Source organism: Gallinula chloropus (genome assembly GCF_964237585.1).
Source record: "Gallinula chloropus genome assembly, chromosome: 2".
In the NCBI taxonomy this organism is placed as follows: Eukaryota; Metazoa; Chordata; class Aves; order Gruiformes; family Rallidae; genus Gallinula; species Gallinula chloropus.
In genome coordinates this window covers 149,171,252-149,187,647 of record NC_140086.1, presented here as the reverse complement: position 1 = coordinate 149,187,647, position 16,396 = coordinate 149,171,252, and the positions used below count along the sequence as shown (strand labels likewise).

The following is a 16,396-nucleotide window of genomic DNA, read 5'->3' as shown; positions in this document are numbered from 1 at the left end:
AATTCTGCCCTCAAATGCAAACACACAGCCCCTACAGAAGGCAGCAGGACCTGTGCTCCGGTATGTTTCTGAAGACCATTCTGTAATTTTAACATGTAAGAAATCTTGTTCTTTGAACAGGCTGCTAAGGGTTTCTTTGAGTCCTGGAACACCAGTTGCTGAAGGCCTATGTAGAAGATGTCTTTTTTGCTCAGAGAAACAAGATGAGACCTGAATGAAGACTGTTTTTGGCATTGAGCTGTGGCTCTTAAGCTGGTCTGCTGCTGCTCTCCACAGAGGTGCTCTGGGCCGTGCTGCAGTCCATGCCTCAGCATAGTCAGCAACTGACTGAAAACCAAAAGGTGATCTTACAGAGTGATTTTGTTGCCACTGAATTCAGCTCTTCTTGCCAGCAGCACGGACTTATGCGTACCTGTGCCAAGGCTAGTTAGTCAGTTTTCGATGGGAGAAGAAAACTTGCTTTCAGTTACAGATTTTAAGTCTTTGAAGATCAACTTAATCTGTTTGGCTTCTGCAGAAAATTAAAACATCCTTATGCTGTAAAACACTGCGCTGAATTTTGGAAAACTTACTCATTTACTGTCATCATCTTTTCAGTCTTGAGTAAAATAGACTACTGGCAGTATGTGACAGCCTGTCATGTATTTTAGCTCATGGGGATTCTCCTATTTCATTTGAGTCTTCTTTTTACTGATTTCAGCAGCTGCAAATACCTTTAAGGAAGAGAAGAGGAAGGGAAGGCAATAAAAGGATGTGAGATGAAAGGAGAAGTGGGTATGGAAATGGAATGGGTATGGAAAAGAGAATAAAGTAGAGAAACAGGAGGAGAAGAAAGGAGATTTTGAGATTCTGAAAGGAACATGGAAGAAAGCAGAGAGAGATAAAAATCATGTGTCACCTCCCTTTGTTTTTCTTGTCTTTTCTAAGTAAGCCAAGAATGATCTTAAAAGCAGTGTCCAAATTTCATCTGTCTGCTTTTGCCCCATTCCTCTTCAAAGGGAGCTCCAACTGCTCAGAAGCACTCAAGTCTAGTCACAGCACATATCCAGAATTTTTTGGAAGTTATCAGAGTAGTTTTGCAGCAGCAGTGAAGGAGACCATGTATATCCTGGTTGCACTCCCTAAAAAGAATCATGCAATTCGTTTCCCACTGGTCCTTCATGCTTTGACACTTGTCTACTGGCCTGTGCACTAGAAAAGCTGTTCTGCAGGTGCTATGGGACTTTGTTCAGGAGCAAATATTTATACAGGAGTGATAGATAGCGTGTGTTTTCAGCATGAGTAGCAGGAGTGCATTTAACTCCATGTGTAACAGGGATGAACACGTTCCAAGTGCATGTCTGTATTTACACCCCTCTAAATTCCTATGCAAATTGGGAAGTGTCTGCTGCAATGTCCTAACCCCATGCTGTCCTCGTTGTTACCATTGGCACAGGGAGAAGCTGAGGAAAGGATGTATTTCCCTTCATGCTTTATCAATATTTTCCTGCAATCATCAAGTAACTTGTTATCGGAATCCACATCTCTATCCCATTCCCTTTCAGTCCAAGAGGTGTGAGAACAGACTGAGAAACTACACAGCAGTCCCTGAAGAGGAACATCAGCTGAGAAATATATTCTTAATATGTTTATAAACCACATGAATAAGTCTGTATGGTGGAATATATGTACTATCATGTTTTGATAGGCCTTTTGACTAACATACCCCATGGGTGTTCCTCTTCATGTCACAGGAAGGTATTTTTTCAGGACTGCTCATCAATAGATAAAACCCGATTGTGGCAAATAATTTGGCACAGCTTCTCTGCAGCAAATGGGTTCCTCTGACAGTATCTGAACTAGTTTCAGTTCTGGCAAGTACTTGACAAACAGAGCCCAGTAATGTAGCCCTGTGTTGATACTGTTTATTCATTATTTGAGCAGGGCAGATAAGGCCCTAGGGTCTGATCCAAAGCCCACAGAAGTCAGTGAAAAGACTCCACAAGCCCTTTTAGTTGCTGGAATCCTGTATTCTGTGTTTCAGAGTTTGGAAATCTGTGCCAGGAACTTCATCAATAACTGAAATGCTGGAAGAAAAGCAAAGAGCAAAGTTCTGGACAGGCAGAAAGAAGGAAAGGAGAATGAAAGCATCCAATAAGTTCTCAGCAGAGACAAAATGTCTCCAAATGGCTTTTGTAGATGAAGACTGAAAAGATATGTAACCTTTGATGTTTTTAGGAAAGAACCAAATTTCTAAAAGCTTTGAGACAAAATTAAAATGAACAATGTTTGGAAGTTTTTATGACTGAAAGTCTGGTCCTACCCTGTGACATTGTTTAGAAATAAAATTCAAAATCTGTAAAAGTGGTTTTGCTTTGTCCTGTGAAATTCTGTTGTGATTTTCCAGTCTCAGCTGCTGACATTCACTGTGCCCCTTCTTCCTTTTGCTTTCACCTGGAAAGCTTGCTGAAACTGTATGTGGTGGTGGATTTTGGGCAGAATTGTGCTCACAACCCCAATACAAATGCATCTGTCACATTAGTGCAACTGGAGTCAGCAAAACAACCTCAGTGGAAGAGCATGAGGAAGGTAGCAGATCATTCTCCCAGGGCCAATCCCCATGGTGGCTCCTGGTCACTGTGGGTACAGAGCTGTGGAGGCCCCGTGGCCCTAAGGACAAATACAGAACAGCCAACTCCAGTGTCTGCCCTAGGTACACATTCTGCAGTACAGAAACATTCAGAACTTTACCTATGCCATTATATGAACATAATTTTATTCAGCACATAGTGTAAATACAGCACGTGCTATGAGAGCTGGGTGAAGCCACTCGTGTGTGCGTTTTCCTTACAGCATTTCATAGCTCTGGGTATAGGTCCGTAGCACCCTTAGCACACTAAAGATTGTTCAGGTATCTCCTGGCAATGTTCTCTTCTGTGCTCTGGATAGCCCCAGGATCTGCACACCTTCCATACAGGTCATGTGTTTTTTGCTTTTTAGTCCTCTAATGATTCTGCTTCTTTTCCTGTGGATTATCTCCAAGTGCTCACACCAAAAAGTGACTCAATATTCTAGCTCAGGCTTTCCCAGATCTCAGTATAAGAAAGCCATTACTTGATATATCTTAGAGAAAACACTCCCATTTAAGCAGTTTGATGATGGCTGAAAACCACCAGAGAATTATTAAGAAAACTCTTAAAAGCCCTTGAATGTAATTATTTTTAAAAAGTAGCATGAGACCAGTATAGATATAGAAAAAAAAGTAGTGAATTCACCTACGCTCATTCTTTAACCTTACCCACCTTTTCACTACCTGAAGTTGCTTGAGGCACAGGTTGGTGCCCCCAGAAAGGTCAAACGTCTTGTGGATTTCCCTCAAAATCATGGATTCTTCTTTGCTACAGTCTCTGCTTTCTATTATACCACAAATAAAGTTCTTCCTGCCTTCCCAAACACTGTCCGCCTGTGTCTCCTAAGTGTGAAATTAACACCTGCCTGATGCTGTAATTACTTTTTAATGATTTGAAGACTCCCTGCTCCCCAAATCCCAGCCTCTTTTGAGAAGTTGTAGAAAATAATTTTTAATCCAGCCTAATTTTTTTTTTCCAGGCCAGAGTTAGCCACAATTATTTAATAAGCCTTAATGATTGTCTCATTCATAAAACAAGATGCTAGGAACCACTTGCTCCTTTGAGGAAACACTGTCAGTATCTAGGAAAAAAATCACAAAATATAATGGCAGAGAACTCAACTCACTCCTGTAGTTAAAAAGTTATCCACAGAAAGATCTCAAATAGTCATAGGCATGTTTAATTTGATAAGATTACAGACAGAGAGTAAAAAGTAAATTATTTAGAGCTTTAAAATCAGATTTTTAAAGGTATGAAAAACAAAGTTTTACCTAATAACTGAGGTGGAGGAGAGTTACAGCAGGTCAGCATCTTAAGTTGTCAAAACCCGGTAGTGTTTTGTCATGTTCCCTAAGTAATATTTATAAATGGCATGTTGAACTTCTATCAGGTGCCAGAGTTTATTTTTTGTCTGCTTTATATAACTTGGCTACCCCAGTTTTTGAAATCTTTGACTTCTATATGGTTTTGATAACATTTTTTAAAAAACTTAATTCTTTGAGGAATACTCTTCAATTTGATACTGGTCTGTCCACAGTTCTGAACTAACTCAAATTGGCTTAAGAAAACATCTATACTTAAATTGTGTGAACTTCAAACATTCTGTATACTGAAACAGACCGGGGAATATCTGTATCCTATGAACACACTATTAAACCCCGACACAAATAGAATTATTTCAGAACAGTCCTTCCATCTAGAGTATAAATGCAGAATAAACTGTGAAATAGGTCTGGAAATCAGCAACATTCCCCTGCTTGAATAGTTTTAACACTCAGAAAAAACTGACTTTTGGTAATCTGCATTAGGTTGCAATGTTCTCACTCCTTGCACATTTGCAGTGTCCAGGCAGGGGATTTCAACCTGGAGGCCATTTGAAACAGAACTTGAATATTAATTATTAGTAATCACAAGCTCTGATTTTCTCCATCCCATGCTTCCATCTCCCCCTTCTTCCTGCCAGACATGGAAATCTTCCAACAGTGTACGGTTAGGAAATGGTCAGGTCGTGCAGCATGTTAGCCCAGGAAAGCTCAACATCCAGAAGTATATATGTGCCACCCATATTGCAACATGGTGTCCTCTCATTAAGTACAAGGAAAGTGGTTGTAATTTTTGTAAACTAGCAACTCTTGCCAATTTTTTCTCCTGATTAGTATAATCCTTTTCTCATAATCTCTTATAATAATGTTTTATACTTAATTTATCTGGCATAATTAGACCTTGGACAATCTCACAACCTTGATACTTTTGTTTGTTAAAAGCTCATTCTTCCCTCTAAGGCATCAACAAACACTCTACTTGGTAAACTGTACTCAAAACCTTTTCAGAATGATGTATGTATAACTTGTGTGCATGTATCTAGTGGGAAAGAAATTCAAATCTCAGAGGCCCTTGTTCCTGTTAGTACTATCACTATTCATCCATGACTCTCTAAGATTTGGCCTTAAATCAGATCCCAGAATAAACTTATTTTCTTTTTTATTTACCTACTGAAGTTTCCCATTTTACACATTTAATAGAAAAACTGTCAATATTTCTTTCTAAGCGATTTTATGGGGTTTTTTTTCCAGGAACTGTTAGAACAGCTGGGAAAGCTGCCAAGAAACTTGCTAAAGACAGCAAGAGCAGGAATTAAATCACAGAAAAACGTGAAAAACCTGTAACAGTGACTGAAAAGTTAAATAATTACTGTCGACCAGCAACTGTATCTAATAATAAATTTTATAGCATGGTGGTAAAGTTCCTGATATGCAACATTGTGTTTCAATAGATAAATGCAAATAACAACTGAAATACAATGTTGAACATGACAAAGTCTATGCCACTGTAAAAGTGCTTGTTAAAGGCGGTCTTGGAAGAGTCTCTATTGACTTCACATTTTTACAGCTGCTTCTGCCAGGTTCTCAGGTGATGTCTATTAAATGGAGGCTTTATTCCTCTTTCATCCTCTCAGTATGTTCCCAGAAGCTCTTTTGATTGCCCAGGCAGTACAGAAACAGCAGGTTAATGGAAAATTTCAATGTTTTTCAATAATAAATTTGATAAGTGTGCTCAATTGTCTCAGCCGTGCGCTGTGAACTGTTTGCTCCAGTTTTGTTTGGGTTCTGCCTTTCTGAATTCCCTCACGCTGCCGTGCTGTCCCACACAAGTGAACACTGCAGATATGATATAGTATTTTCACATACCGGGTGTGATTGTTTCCTGCTTCAGGATAGATGTGCCGTTTCTCATATAGAATTCAGATCCTCATCTACAATATTAGTTCAGATAATTCAGGTGGGTAATGGTAATAAAATTAAAATCTAAGCTTAGAATTATCTGTAGGTCAAGGTCTCAACTGTTTCATTGTTGATGAGTGTCCCAAAGCATTCAAAAACTACAGTTAATGGGGGAAAAAGTATCTATGGATTCCACTGGAATTGAACCAGAGACCCATAGAGCCAAACTAATATAATCTGACTTAATTTTCTTCAGTTGAAACTGCTAACTAGAACACAAAGGGTGCCATTCTCACTTTACCCTTAACTTCACGGGGCTATAACTTCACCTTTGATGGTTTTAGAATATAATGAATTCTGCTCCTTAACTGTGTGCCTACTAAACTGCAGATAGCTTTGCCATTTGTACCAGGGTTGAAGTTCCAAAAGTTACAAACACAATTGCTATGGGAACAAGAGCAGACTGCCAGGTGAGACAGCTGCTGGGCCGGGGGGTCCAGAGATGGGCTGAGGTGCTCTGTTAGCAGGATGTTGATGTTATGTACTATAAAGCTTATTTGAACTTCATGTCTCCAGTACCTTGTATAAGTTCACAAAAAACCAGACCCAAACAACCCACTTTTATTTCCCCTGCCCTCCTGTCCTCCATGCTCTGCCTTCACTCTGCAGTCAGTTTGAATTGTTCCACCATTTCTACCCAAAAGAAGTATGTTGTCAGGCCACTCTGAATGCCCAGTGAACTGTGCAACTTCATTGTTCTCAGTGAAATCCATGAAAAAATGTGAGCGGTATCTGTAAAACCCTTCTGGTGGCTTTGAGTAGGAGATTGCTCAGCAGTTCCATTGATGCTGATGTTACCGATGAGGCACCAGTTTTCACTCTGTGTTGGTCCTGTTGTGGTAACAGAAACCCAAAATACCATGAAGACCACCTGATTGCATCTGCTCACGGGGGCCTTCCTCAGTCACACCGGGAGAACCCTCCTGTTTCCAACAGGACAAATTTTTGCCTGGTTCAATGTGTCGCTTCGGCCGTACTCCATGTTTGAGGAAGCGTGGCAGCAGGCAACACCCGGAGAAGCAGCAGGCAGTGCCCGGCCATTCCCCGGGTGCGCCAACCCGATGATCTCTTGAGGTCCCTTCCAACCCCTACAACCGGGGGCCAGGGCCAACGGTTTCGCGGGACTCTTCGTGCCGGTTCGGTGGCGTCTCCGCAGCCTGTGTCCCCAGCAGGGCAGAGCGAGTGGAGGCCGCCGCACCCCACGGGTCTCCGTCCCCACGCCGCCTCCCCCCGGCCCCGCTCCGACCAAGCGCCGGGCGGGTCGTGCTGCCAGGGGGCGCCGAGCCCAGTGTAATCCCGGCCTCCGGGCTCGCTCCCCGCCAGGGATCGGCGACTTGTCCCCCTGCTCCGTCTGCGCTGCCCGGCGCCCCGCCGGCCGGCTGCCCCCGCCCCGCCGCACCGCCCCGCGCCTCCGGAGCAGGGAGGCAGCGCCGACACCGCCCCGCCCGCCGCCGCTGCGCGCCGGGGCAGGCGCCGAGCAGGTGGCCGCAGGCAGCGGGCACCGCCGCGGCATGTGAGCGGCCCCCCGGCTCGCCGCTCGGCCGCGCTCCTTCGGCAAGGCAGCACCGGCCCCTCTGCCCTCCCCTCATCGGGCCGGCCGCGGAGGCAGGGCGCTCTCAGCGGCAGCCCGGCGGTAGCCGGGGGCTGAGCGCCGCGCCCCGCCGGGGGGCGGCCGTGGCGGAGGGCGGAGAGGAGGAGGAGGAGGAGGAGGAGGAGGAGGAGGAAGGCTGCGCGGGGCCGGAGGGACGGGGGAGTCCCCCGGCCGCGCAGGATGAAAGTCACCGTGTGCTTCGGGAGGACGCGGGTGGTCGTGCCCTGCGGGGACGGGAACATGAAAGTTTTCAGCCTGATCCAGCAAGCGGTGACCCGGTACAAGAAGGCGATCGCCAAGGTGAGGGGCGCGGGGAGCGGCGCCCGCGATCAATATGGCGCTTCCCGGAGCGGGGAGGGGAGCGAGGGGGAAAGTCCGGGCTGCCCCGCTGGGGCGGCGGGAGCGGGGCCGGGGGTGGCTGGCCACGGTGGAGCCTTCGGGAAAGCGTGTGCCCCGCGCCGCCGAGGGGATCCGGGGGCGAAGGGGGGGCAGCGGGGCGGGAGGGGGGGGGGGGGCGGTCCCTCCGCGGCGGCCAGCGCGGCTCCCCGCAGCCGCGGGCGCCTGGCGGGCCTCGGCCCTTTGTTCGCCGGTGCCCGGCGGCGAAGTGGTGGCTGCCGGGGGTGTCGGTACAGGGGAGCCCGAGCCCGGTCGAGAAAGGGGCGCGGGGGGCCGGCGGCGCCGGGTCTGCCCCGGGGCGGGCGGCGGGGCCGAGACGCCGCGGGCCGGGCGGGATCCGCCGCGGAGAGTTGGAAATCCAGCCTCAGGCTTCCCGGCCCTCCAGGCCCGGCGGGGAGGGCGGTGGGAGGGGAGCCCGCTTTAGGGGCGTCCGGCGGCGCCCCGCGGGCCGCCCCTCCGCGCTGGACCAGTGTCCGGAGTGAGCAGGGGCCCGCGGCGGCGTGGCCGCCCGCCCGCGCAGCGTCCGCTCCCGCTCCGCTCCCCGGGGACCGTAAGGGAAGGCTCCGCGTGTGCGTGAGGCATCCGCGGTGCCCCGGGGTGCAGGGAGCGGCGGCCCGGCCCGCGGCGGGGCTGATCCCGAGTGCCGCCTGCGCTCCCTCAGCCCCATGTTGAAATCCCTGGCTGTGGGTGTGCAGGCAGTTGCACACTTGGCTCTCCCTCCACAGGCGACTTGTTGGGCTTTGTTTTTTTTTTTTTCTTTCCTCTTTTTCTCGTTTTCTTTTTTTATTTCTCTCTCTTTGCACGTCTTGTTGCTGCAAACTTCTTTTTCATCAGTTGGTATGTGGGACAGTATTAGTGTCACCGGCTGAGAACTTGAGCAGTGCTCTTCCCAGTTGCTCTACCTGATCCAAGTAGTGGAGCATACATTTTTCCTCTCCCTTTACACTTTTGAACCTGGAAGTTTGTTGAATTGCTGGCTCCCAGGCTCTCTGAGACCTGTGGCAGGAGGAATACCGTGAACAGAATATTGAATGATCTGAAGTGATTCCCATGTTTCTAAGATCAGTTTTCTCAGAGCTCCAGTTGCTGGGAGGAAAAAAGTTCCCTGAAGTTCTCATCGCATTCCCATTTGCTTCCTGAAGAACATGGTTTTGGAGAGGACAAACATGTTCTCTCTGTAGTTTTCTTTTATTCCTCTTGTGACATGGTTGTGATTCTGACTGGGAAAAGAATAAAATGATTCACTAAGGATATGGCCGTGCCTGCATTCCAGCTGTTATTTATGTACAGCGATCTACCTGCACTTATGGGACAGTGGCCAAAACTACCTTTCTGGTTAAGGTAACCCAGTGAACAGTAAAGTGTGTCTATTGGGGGAGCACTGAATGCTTCACTCTGCCATTCAGATCAGAAGTGTTTGCAGAACGAGTTCCCTAGTGTTACAGTGTTGATAAAAAGAGTTATTTTGATGTGTTTTGTTCCAAAACTGCCGCTCTGTGTAACTTGTGTGGCACTGGGCTGCATCCTGGTTTCCAACTGTTAAATTGCATTAAGGGATGGCAATTACGTTCTGCAGGATAAGCCTGGAAGTGATTGCAGTAGTGAGCACAGGAGAAACACGTGCCGGTGGCCAGGAAAAAGTTACGTGATTGCGAATGGTGTGGGTTTGTTCAGGAAAGAAGTGGCCCACCTGTGGAAACCTGAAAAAAAAAATCAAAATGTAACTCTTCTTCAAATATGCCAAGGTATTTACTGCAAAGACAGTTTGCAGAGGTGCAGCCAGACATTGGCTCCTAGTCCCCAGAGCTCCCGATCCTGGTTTTGAAATTACATGGTTGTTTTTATTAGTATTTATATGATAGTTATGGTATATGCCACTGGTATGGACTTAAGGCAGCGGTAATTACTGAGATTGTTTCTATTGTATGGAAATGCTGTGGCTGAAAACACAGCAGCAGAGTCCACAGGCTTTCTCTGTTTTACACAGTCACTGTCAAACCTTACTTTTCACTTAAATTCCCTGAAAATTTTCTATGGCGATGTTTAGGTAAGTAAGGAGGTGGATCCATGGTGTCTCAAGTAAATGTATAGTGCTGTTTGCTGTGCTTGCTGTAGAGTAGCATAGTAATTTTATGGTTTCAGTGGCAGAATTTCATAGATGACTGTCTTTTTATAGCAGTTAGGTGGCTTTTTTTTTTCTATGCTAGTGCACCTCAGAAAGAGACAAGAGAAAGAGACAAAGTAATTCTTAAACTGAGAAGGTGAAAGGATGTGTGTACATGTGAAGGTAGGATCTGGCAGCTGGTATCAAGCTGACACTGAAATCTACTTCACCACTGTGTTGTTATGGAAAAAAACCCACTATCTGGTGGAAGATTATTCAAAATATTTGGATTAAGTTTATGGTTTTCATACTTACAGGAAAACCAGCATATCTCATCCAGCAAATACGTGTGTGTCTGCTGTATGCAGCAGTTCCTTTCTGGAGAACCGCTTGATGAAGCCTCTGAGGACGGAGTTGTCAGCCCTCTCAGATTACCTCCCGCTTTGCCGTGCTCTCCAGGTTGTGATTAGCAATAAGCCATCTGCATGGCAAGCACTGCTAATGTACCTATGCAATCGTGGTGAGGCAGTCTGGCATCGTGCTTGTGCAGTGCCAGGAGTGAGTAACTTCAGAACTTAACCTTGGCTTGAATTTTTCTGACCTGTCTGTTCCACCTAAATAATGCCCTGGTGAGAATGGAAAAGTACTGGACAATAACCCAGATGATATTAATGTTCTCCTTTCTGTACAATTTTAAGACTTAAAAAGCATACGGGTATCATGCCTAGTTATGGCAGTTAGGTCTGAATGCAATTGTCTTTGATCAGAATTTGTAAATCTCAAAAGCAACATTATGGGGTAACAGTCCTGTCCATACTAAATCTTCAGGTGTGGAATTGACATGACAGGCTGTGCTTAAAGGTTGGTCTGTGTAGTGTGTATAGGAAATCTTTCTCTTCCTTTGCTTTTATGTGTATGTGATGATGATCCATTTTTCTGCAAGTTGTGTATGTAGTGAGTAAGAGAGACTGTTTGTCCACCTTGTCCAGGGCAGCTGGAATCGGCAAAAATCGATCACTTGTTGAAACCTTGTTTGCGTGGTGGCACACTGGTGACACTCTGTGTGTGTGGCCAGCTGGGTGCAGCCTCTGGCATGATTTCTGAGTGTTACAGGAGTACAGTCTAGGTAGGGGACATCTGGCCTGGGAAGTGGTAGATGATCTTCCAGATGCCGCTGGTCAGGGGCTGTGTAGGCTTTGTGTTGATGTAGTTCTGCTTATGGCCTCCTAGTATTAAATGAACAATTTTATGATAAAGATTACTGACAAGAAGGCAAAAGACTTTTTTTGGGGGGGGGCTGGGAGGGGTGAGAAGTCAGCTGCAGCTGACTGGCTTAATGTTAATGGCAAGAGACAATGTGCAGCCCCAAAAGGGAGCAGGCAGATGAGCGATAGATGAAACATGTTTATCTAATGGCTGACTATAACTTAGCATTAGAGTGTGGAAAACTTTAATAAAAATGCTGTATCAAATAACCTTGAGTCAAAAATAATTGGTTGAGCATCCTGTGCCTTTGGATTGTTCTTCTTTTAGCCAGAGACCTTTCCGAGTTTTTTGGGTAAGTTTTGGCTGTCATCTTAATCTTGGTGTGATTCGGGTTTTTGGGCTGTCATAATTACTTCACCTTTTATTTTCTTTTTTCTTGCATATATACACAAGCATGCATAAGGTAGGCATTTTTGTTTGTTTGTTTTTTACTTTTTAGCATTGCTGTATGTCTTTGAATAATGTAAACAAGTACAGTAAGCAAGAATATGAAATAGCAAATCAGAGATTTATGAGGAGTTCTGCATACTGTGAGGTTGTAGTGATTTTCCTAGACCTTCTACATAACCCTAATTTTCTAGTTAAAATAACTAAACTAACAGTTTTCTCGCTGAAACAAAAGGATTTTAGGGGGCCTCTTTTAAGACACCTGTCCCCTTCCTGTCATCAAATGCTGTGCGGGAGATTAAGTGTTCAGGGGGTTGTGATGCTGTATGGAGCAGTGCTTGAATTGTTAATTTAAAAACTGTGGTACCTTAAAGTTTATGAAAAGTTGCAGTCCACTTTTTGGTAGCATTTGAAGGCAGTTGCTGATAAGAGACCAAAACTCAAGGAAAGTTGTCTGTGTCAGCAAATGTAACAGGTGTCAAACGACCATATTCTCATTTAGTTTGTATATAGGAGGCTCAGGCCACCCAGAACTTAAAAGTTCTAAGGCTCTGGTAGTTCTGACGTTCATCTGCAGGGAAGTGTGAGAGGAGGAGGTTGTAGTCAGTGAATGTGTGATGCTTTCCTTCTCCCTCCTTCCCCGTTTTTTATCCCCCCCCAGTGCCTGTTAACTGGCACATCTTAGGTGATGTGCTTAAGTCAGCTCCCAGGCAGCAGGTTGTCTTCCAGGAACACAAGGATGACTTGGATACTTTTTATGTTCTGCAGAGCAAACAGTTTCAGAGTTGCTCCTGAGCATGCCATTGGGGCATCATTTATAGGTCTTAATACCCTGGGGTGGGTTGGTACGAACATCTGCCTGTGTTGCTTGAGTTTTGTATTGGTCTTGGCACATTCCCTGCTTGAGCTGGCTCTGATGGGTTTGAGCACAGACTTAGCTGGTTCCTTTGCAGTGCCCATGCAGAGACTCCTTCAGCATTGTAACGAAAACACTCATGTGACCTAAATTTAGTATTAAATTATTTTTAAAAATGGATTTAGTTTTGATACCTCCATATACCTTTATCCTGTTTTAAGTAGAAAGAAGTCTCATAGACTGTTTTCAAAATGTGAAGGAAACTTCTTCACCCCAAGAAAACAAACTCAAAAAATCCCTCTCACCCATCCTGCTCAGTGGACTGTGGGTTACTTCTGGCTGACACCACCAGGATGAAGTCTCTTGATATTGACTGGATATTTAGTTCAGTGATTTACCTGAGGTCAGCCAGGACAGCCCAGATTCTCTGGAGCTGTCGGTGCTTTTCTCAAGGCATCTCTTGAGCTCTTGGCTGATGTTGAGCTCCTAACAGCAGCAGTGAAACCCAACTGCTGCAGCTTGGTGAAAGCCACAAGTATCAGTAGAGAGCTCTTAATTTAAGGAAGTACTGAAATGGGTTATAGTTGCTCTGTGTTTATAAGGCTGTTGTGGGATGCTGTAGGTTTGGGAGTTAGTTGATGGTAGAAATGCAATGCTATGTCCTGCATATGGCAAGTTAATTCCCCCCCCCCCCCTTACTACAGAAAACTTCCTTTTAACTACATGTCTCCAACTCCTTCTGTGTTTTAAGTGAGACAAGTGTTTTCCTGTTGTTGCCCCCACCTGTGAGTACCAGTGACCCTTGTGCATTGCACGGGAAGTTGCAGGGTGAAAGTAGGAATGAACCTTTAGATCGAGTGTGGCGGTGGCCGCAGAGGTCCCTTGCACAGGGACTTTGGTGTTCAGTCAGTGCTGTGCCTGCAGGGACCTGTGGCTCAGAGGTGGGGACCTGCACAAGCTGTGCCATGCCCTGGGCAGGGCTTTCCTGCAGCCTCTCCCTGCCAGCTCTCACCTGTGTTTGGCCATCCGTGGTGCGGAGGAGGAGGCCCCAAGCTGTGGGATGGCTGGGCTGTACCCCTGTTATGTGAGTAAATGAGAGAAATGATTTTTTAATTACCCAGGGTTAATATGGAGAAAGATTGAGTTCTGTAATGCCACAAAGATTATTAGAGGACTGGAGCACCTCCCCTACAAAGGGAGGCTGGGGGAGTTGGGCTTGTTCAGCCTGCAGAAGAGAAGGCTGCGGGGGGACCTCATTGCAGCCTTCCAGTACCTGAAGGGAGCGTATAAACAGGAGGGATTCAACTTTTTAAAAGGATAGACACTGGCAGGACAAGGGGGAACAGATTAAAACTAAAGGATGGAAGGTTTAGATTAGATATTATGGGGAAGTTTTTTACAGAGAGAGTGGTGAGATGCTGGAACAGGCTGCCCAGAGAGGTGGTGTGTGCCCCATCCCTGGAGGTGTTCAAGGCCAGGTTGGATGGGGCCCTGGGCAACCTTGTGTAGATCCATGCCTGGAGGTTGGTGTCCCTGCCTGTGGCATAGGGGTTGTAGCTCTATGATCTTTGGTGTCCCTTCCAACCCATGCCATTCTACGATTCTATGATTAAGAGGGCCATAAGAAGTGGACAGCAATGCAAGTCCTTCAGCTTGGAGGTACTTTCAGTAAAGGGTACGTGTGGTACCACCACTGTTTGCTGATGCATGCAGTACCTATCTTTAGCTAATGGGATACATCGTTGCTTTCAGTTTGGCATTTAGTGGTTTCTCAGTATTTCAGTATTACTTACCGTGATCGAAGCAGAGGGTGGGTTTGTGGAAGGGTGGCTTGAGAGTGATTTCCCTTTGAGCAAACTGCTGTGAGCAATTCCTGTAGCTCTGAGGGGATGACTGCAGAGGAGCCTGTGAAAGTGCTCAGCACCAGGAGAACAGGTCCTGGAGGCAATTTGGGGTTTAGGGAGTTGCCAGCCTTTCTTCTCCTGGGCAATAGCCTTCCATCGGTGGAAACCCATCTGATTCTCATAGCATTTTGCACTTTAACTTTGGTTATAATGGTCGCAGATGTTTTAGTCCTGTTATAAAAAACACCACTGGAAGTAACACTTTCTCAGTTGTACCAGACTATGACATCTTTTGGTCGTGGCACATTTAATCTGGTAAAGTAAGATGGAGTAAATGGGGGAGAAATGCTGGTGATGTTATTTATACAGAATATGGTTCATGTAGCTTTAAAACAATTTCCTGGTTCTTCAAAGGAAAACAAACCTTTTTCATCCAAATGTAAATTGAATGGATAAAACATGCAACAATGCTGAACCAATGCTTATGTATATTGAAAATAAAGTGGAATTCTTCTAACATCAATCCAGAGTACAGCACAGATGTTCTCACTCAGAAATACTTTGTGAGCAGTAAAAAAATAAAAAGTGGAGCAAAAGTATTAAAAATTCTGCAAGATAGTTTAGGGCATCTGTGCTTTATTCCCCTCCCAATATACATTATATATTTTCCTTATTGCTTTGAGGTCATTTTACTGTAATGCTCTTCAAGTTTTGGTACTGGAAGCTAGATAAAAAATACAAAAAAACTAAATTGCCTTTGAGCTAAGTTACATAACCTGCTGGTGCTGTTTAAAAAAATAAAGAGAAAGAAAAAAAGAATACAGCAGTACAGACATACACAATACTTGCCAAAATGACTAATATTACTAGTGAAAGAGAAATGAGTCAAATCCTAAATTGGGGAAAAATAATTTTAAATTACCAGTGAACATTATAGCCTTTTTGTTTTTGAGATAAACACACTAATTTTACTTGTTGCAATACTTTAGCAATGTCAGCTTTTTTCCTACTGGTAGCCTTAGCTATTTTCTCAGATTAGTTCCAGATATTTGTTGAAGCAGTAACAATTTTAGTAATTATTTTGTTGCAGTTGTTCTTTTTTAATGAGGTAGCAGGTACACAATAGTAACTTATTTCCTACTTGAGTTTCTTATTATAAAGTAATACATGTTAATTACCTGTTTAGCCCCAAACAAAGGAGGAATGTATCTCTACTAAAAACTCGATCTGGGTCCCACACCTCCATCTCAGGGTCTCCAGTGGAGGGGAAGAGTGATAAAAGCCAAATGTGTTTCAGTGTGAGGGGCTGTGACTTGCTGCCCAGGAGCAGAGATGAGCATCCCATGGAGCTGGATCCTGCCACATGCCTTGCTCTGGTGCTGGAGCAGTTGGCTGGTGTCACCTCTTGGATCACTGAGTCTCCAGCTTGGCAGTACTTCTGTGGCAGCAGAGACAGGGTGGCAAAGGGGAGAAGGGCAGTCTTCGGTAGTGGAGGAATAAAGGATGAGATGATGTCCTTGGACACTGGTGAAAGGAAATGCTTTTGGAGTAATGATAAATGGATGTAGCTCCTGGTGTCTTTTCTTTCACATGAGAGTTAAATAGGAGTTAGAATGGAAGCAATGCAGTAAGGGAGCAAATTAAGTAGTGGCAAATATAAAGAGCTGAAGATGAGAAGAAAGCAGTTAACTTGGAGCTCTGGAGGCAAGTGGTCAGTTTAGGAAGAGGATAAAAAAATTTGCTTCAGTGGCACAGCAGATATCACCGAAAAGACTTTCTTTTTGAAAAGAAACCTGGGGAATTTTTTTATTGTGAAGCTTCCATTACTGGGCAATAAGCTTAGTGAAAGCAGTGAATCTCTGATTTGGTAGGGAAAATAGACACTATTTTGGAAAAGCGATGTCACATTTTTGGACATACTTTCCACATTCTCTCACACTCAGCGTGTTGCTGATGCAGCGAGATTTCTGAGTCCTTTGCAGGAGGAGCAAGCTGGTACATCGTTAGCAGTTTTCTTTTTAAGTGCCCACATTTATAGGACTTTTTTTCCGGGTGTGCATGT

The 16,396-nt window shown here is 45.1% G+C and overlaps 1 protein-coding gene across 1 annotated transcript in view; it reads left to right on the top strand.

Annotated features, from left to right (window-relative positions):
• Positions 1–7,602: 7,602 nt before the first annotated feature.
• Positions 7,603–16,396, top strand: part of PARD3 (par-3 family cell polarity regulator) — a gene marked incomplete at its 3' end in the record, with an annotated part of 453,440 nt that continues 444,646 nt past the window's right edge. The window contains exon 1 of the mRNA XM_084260488.1: positions 7,603–7,781. Within this exon, the coding sequence (XP_084116614.1) occupies positions 7,662–7,781 (120 nt within the window). The 5' untranslated portion in view covers positions 7,603–7,661. The remainder of the gene's footprint in view (positions 7,782–16,396) is intronic.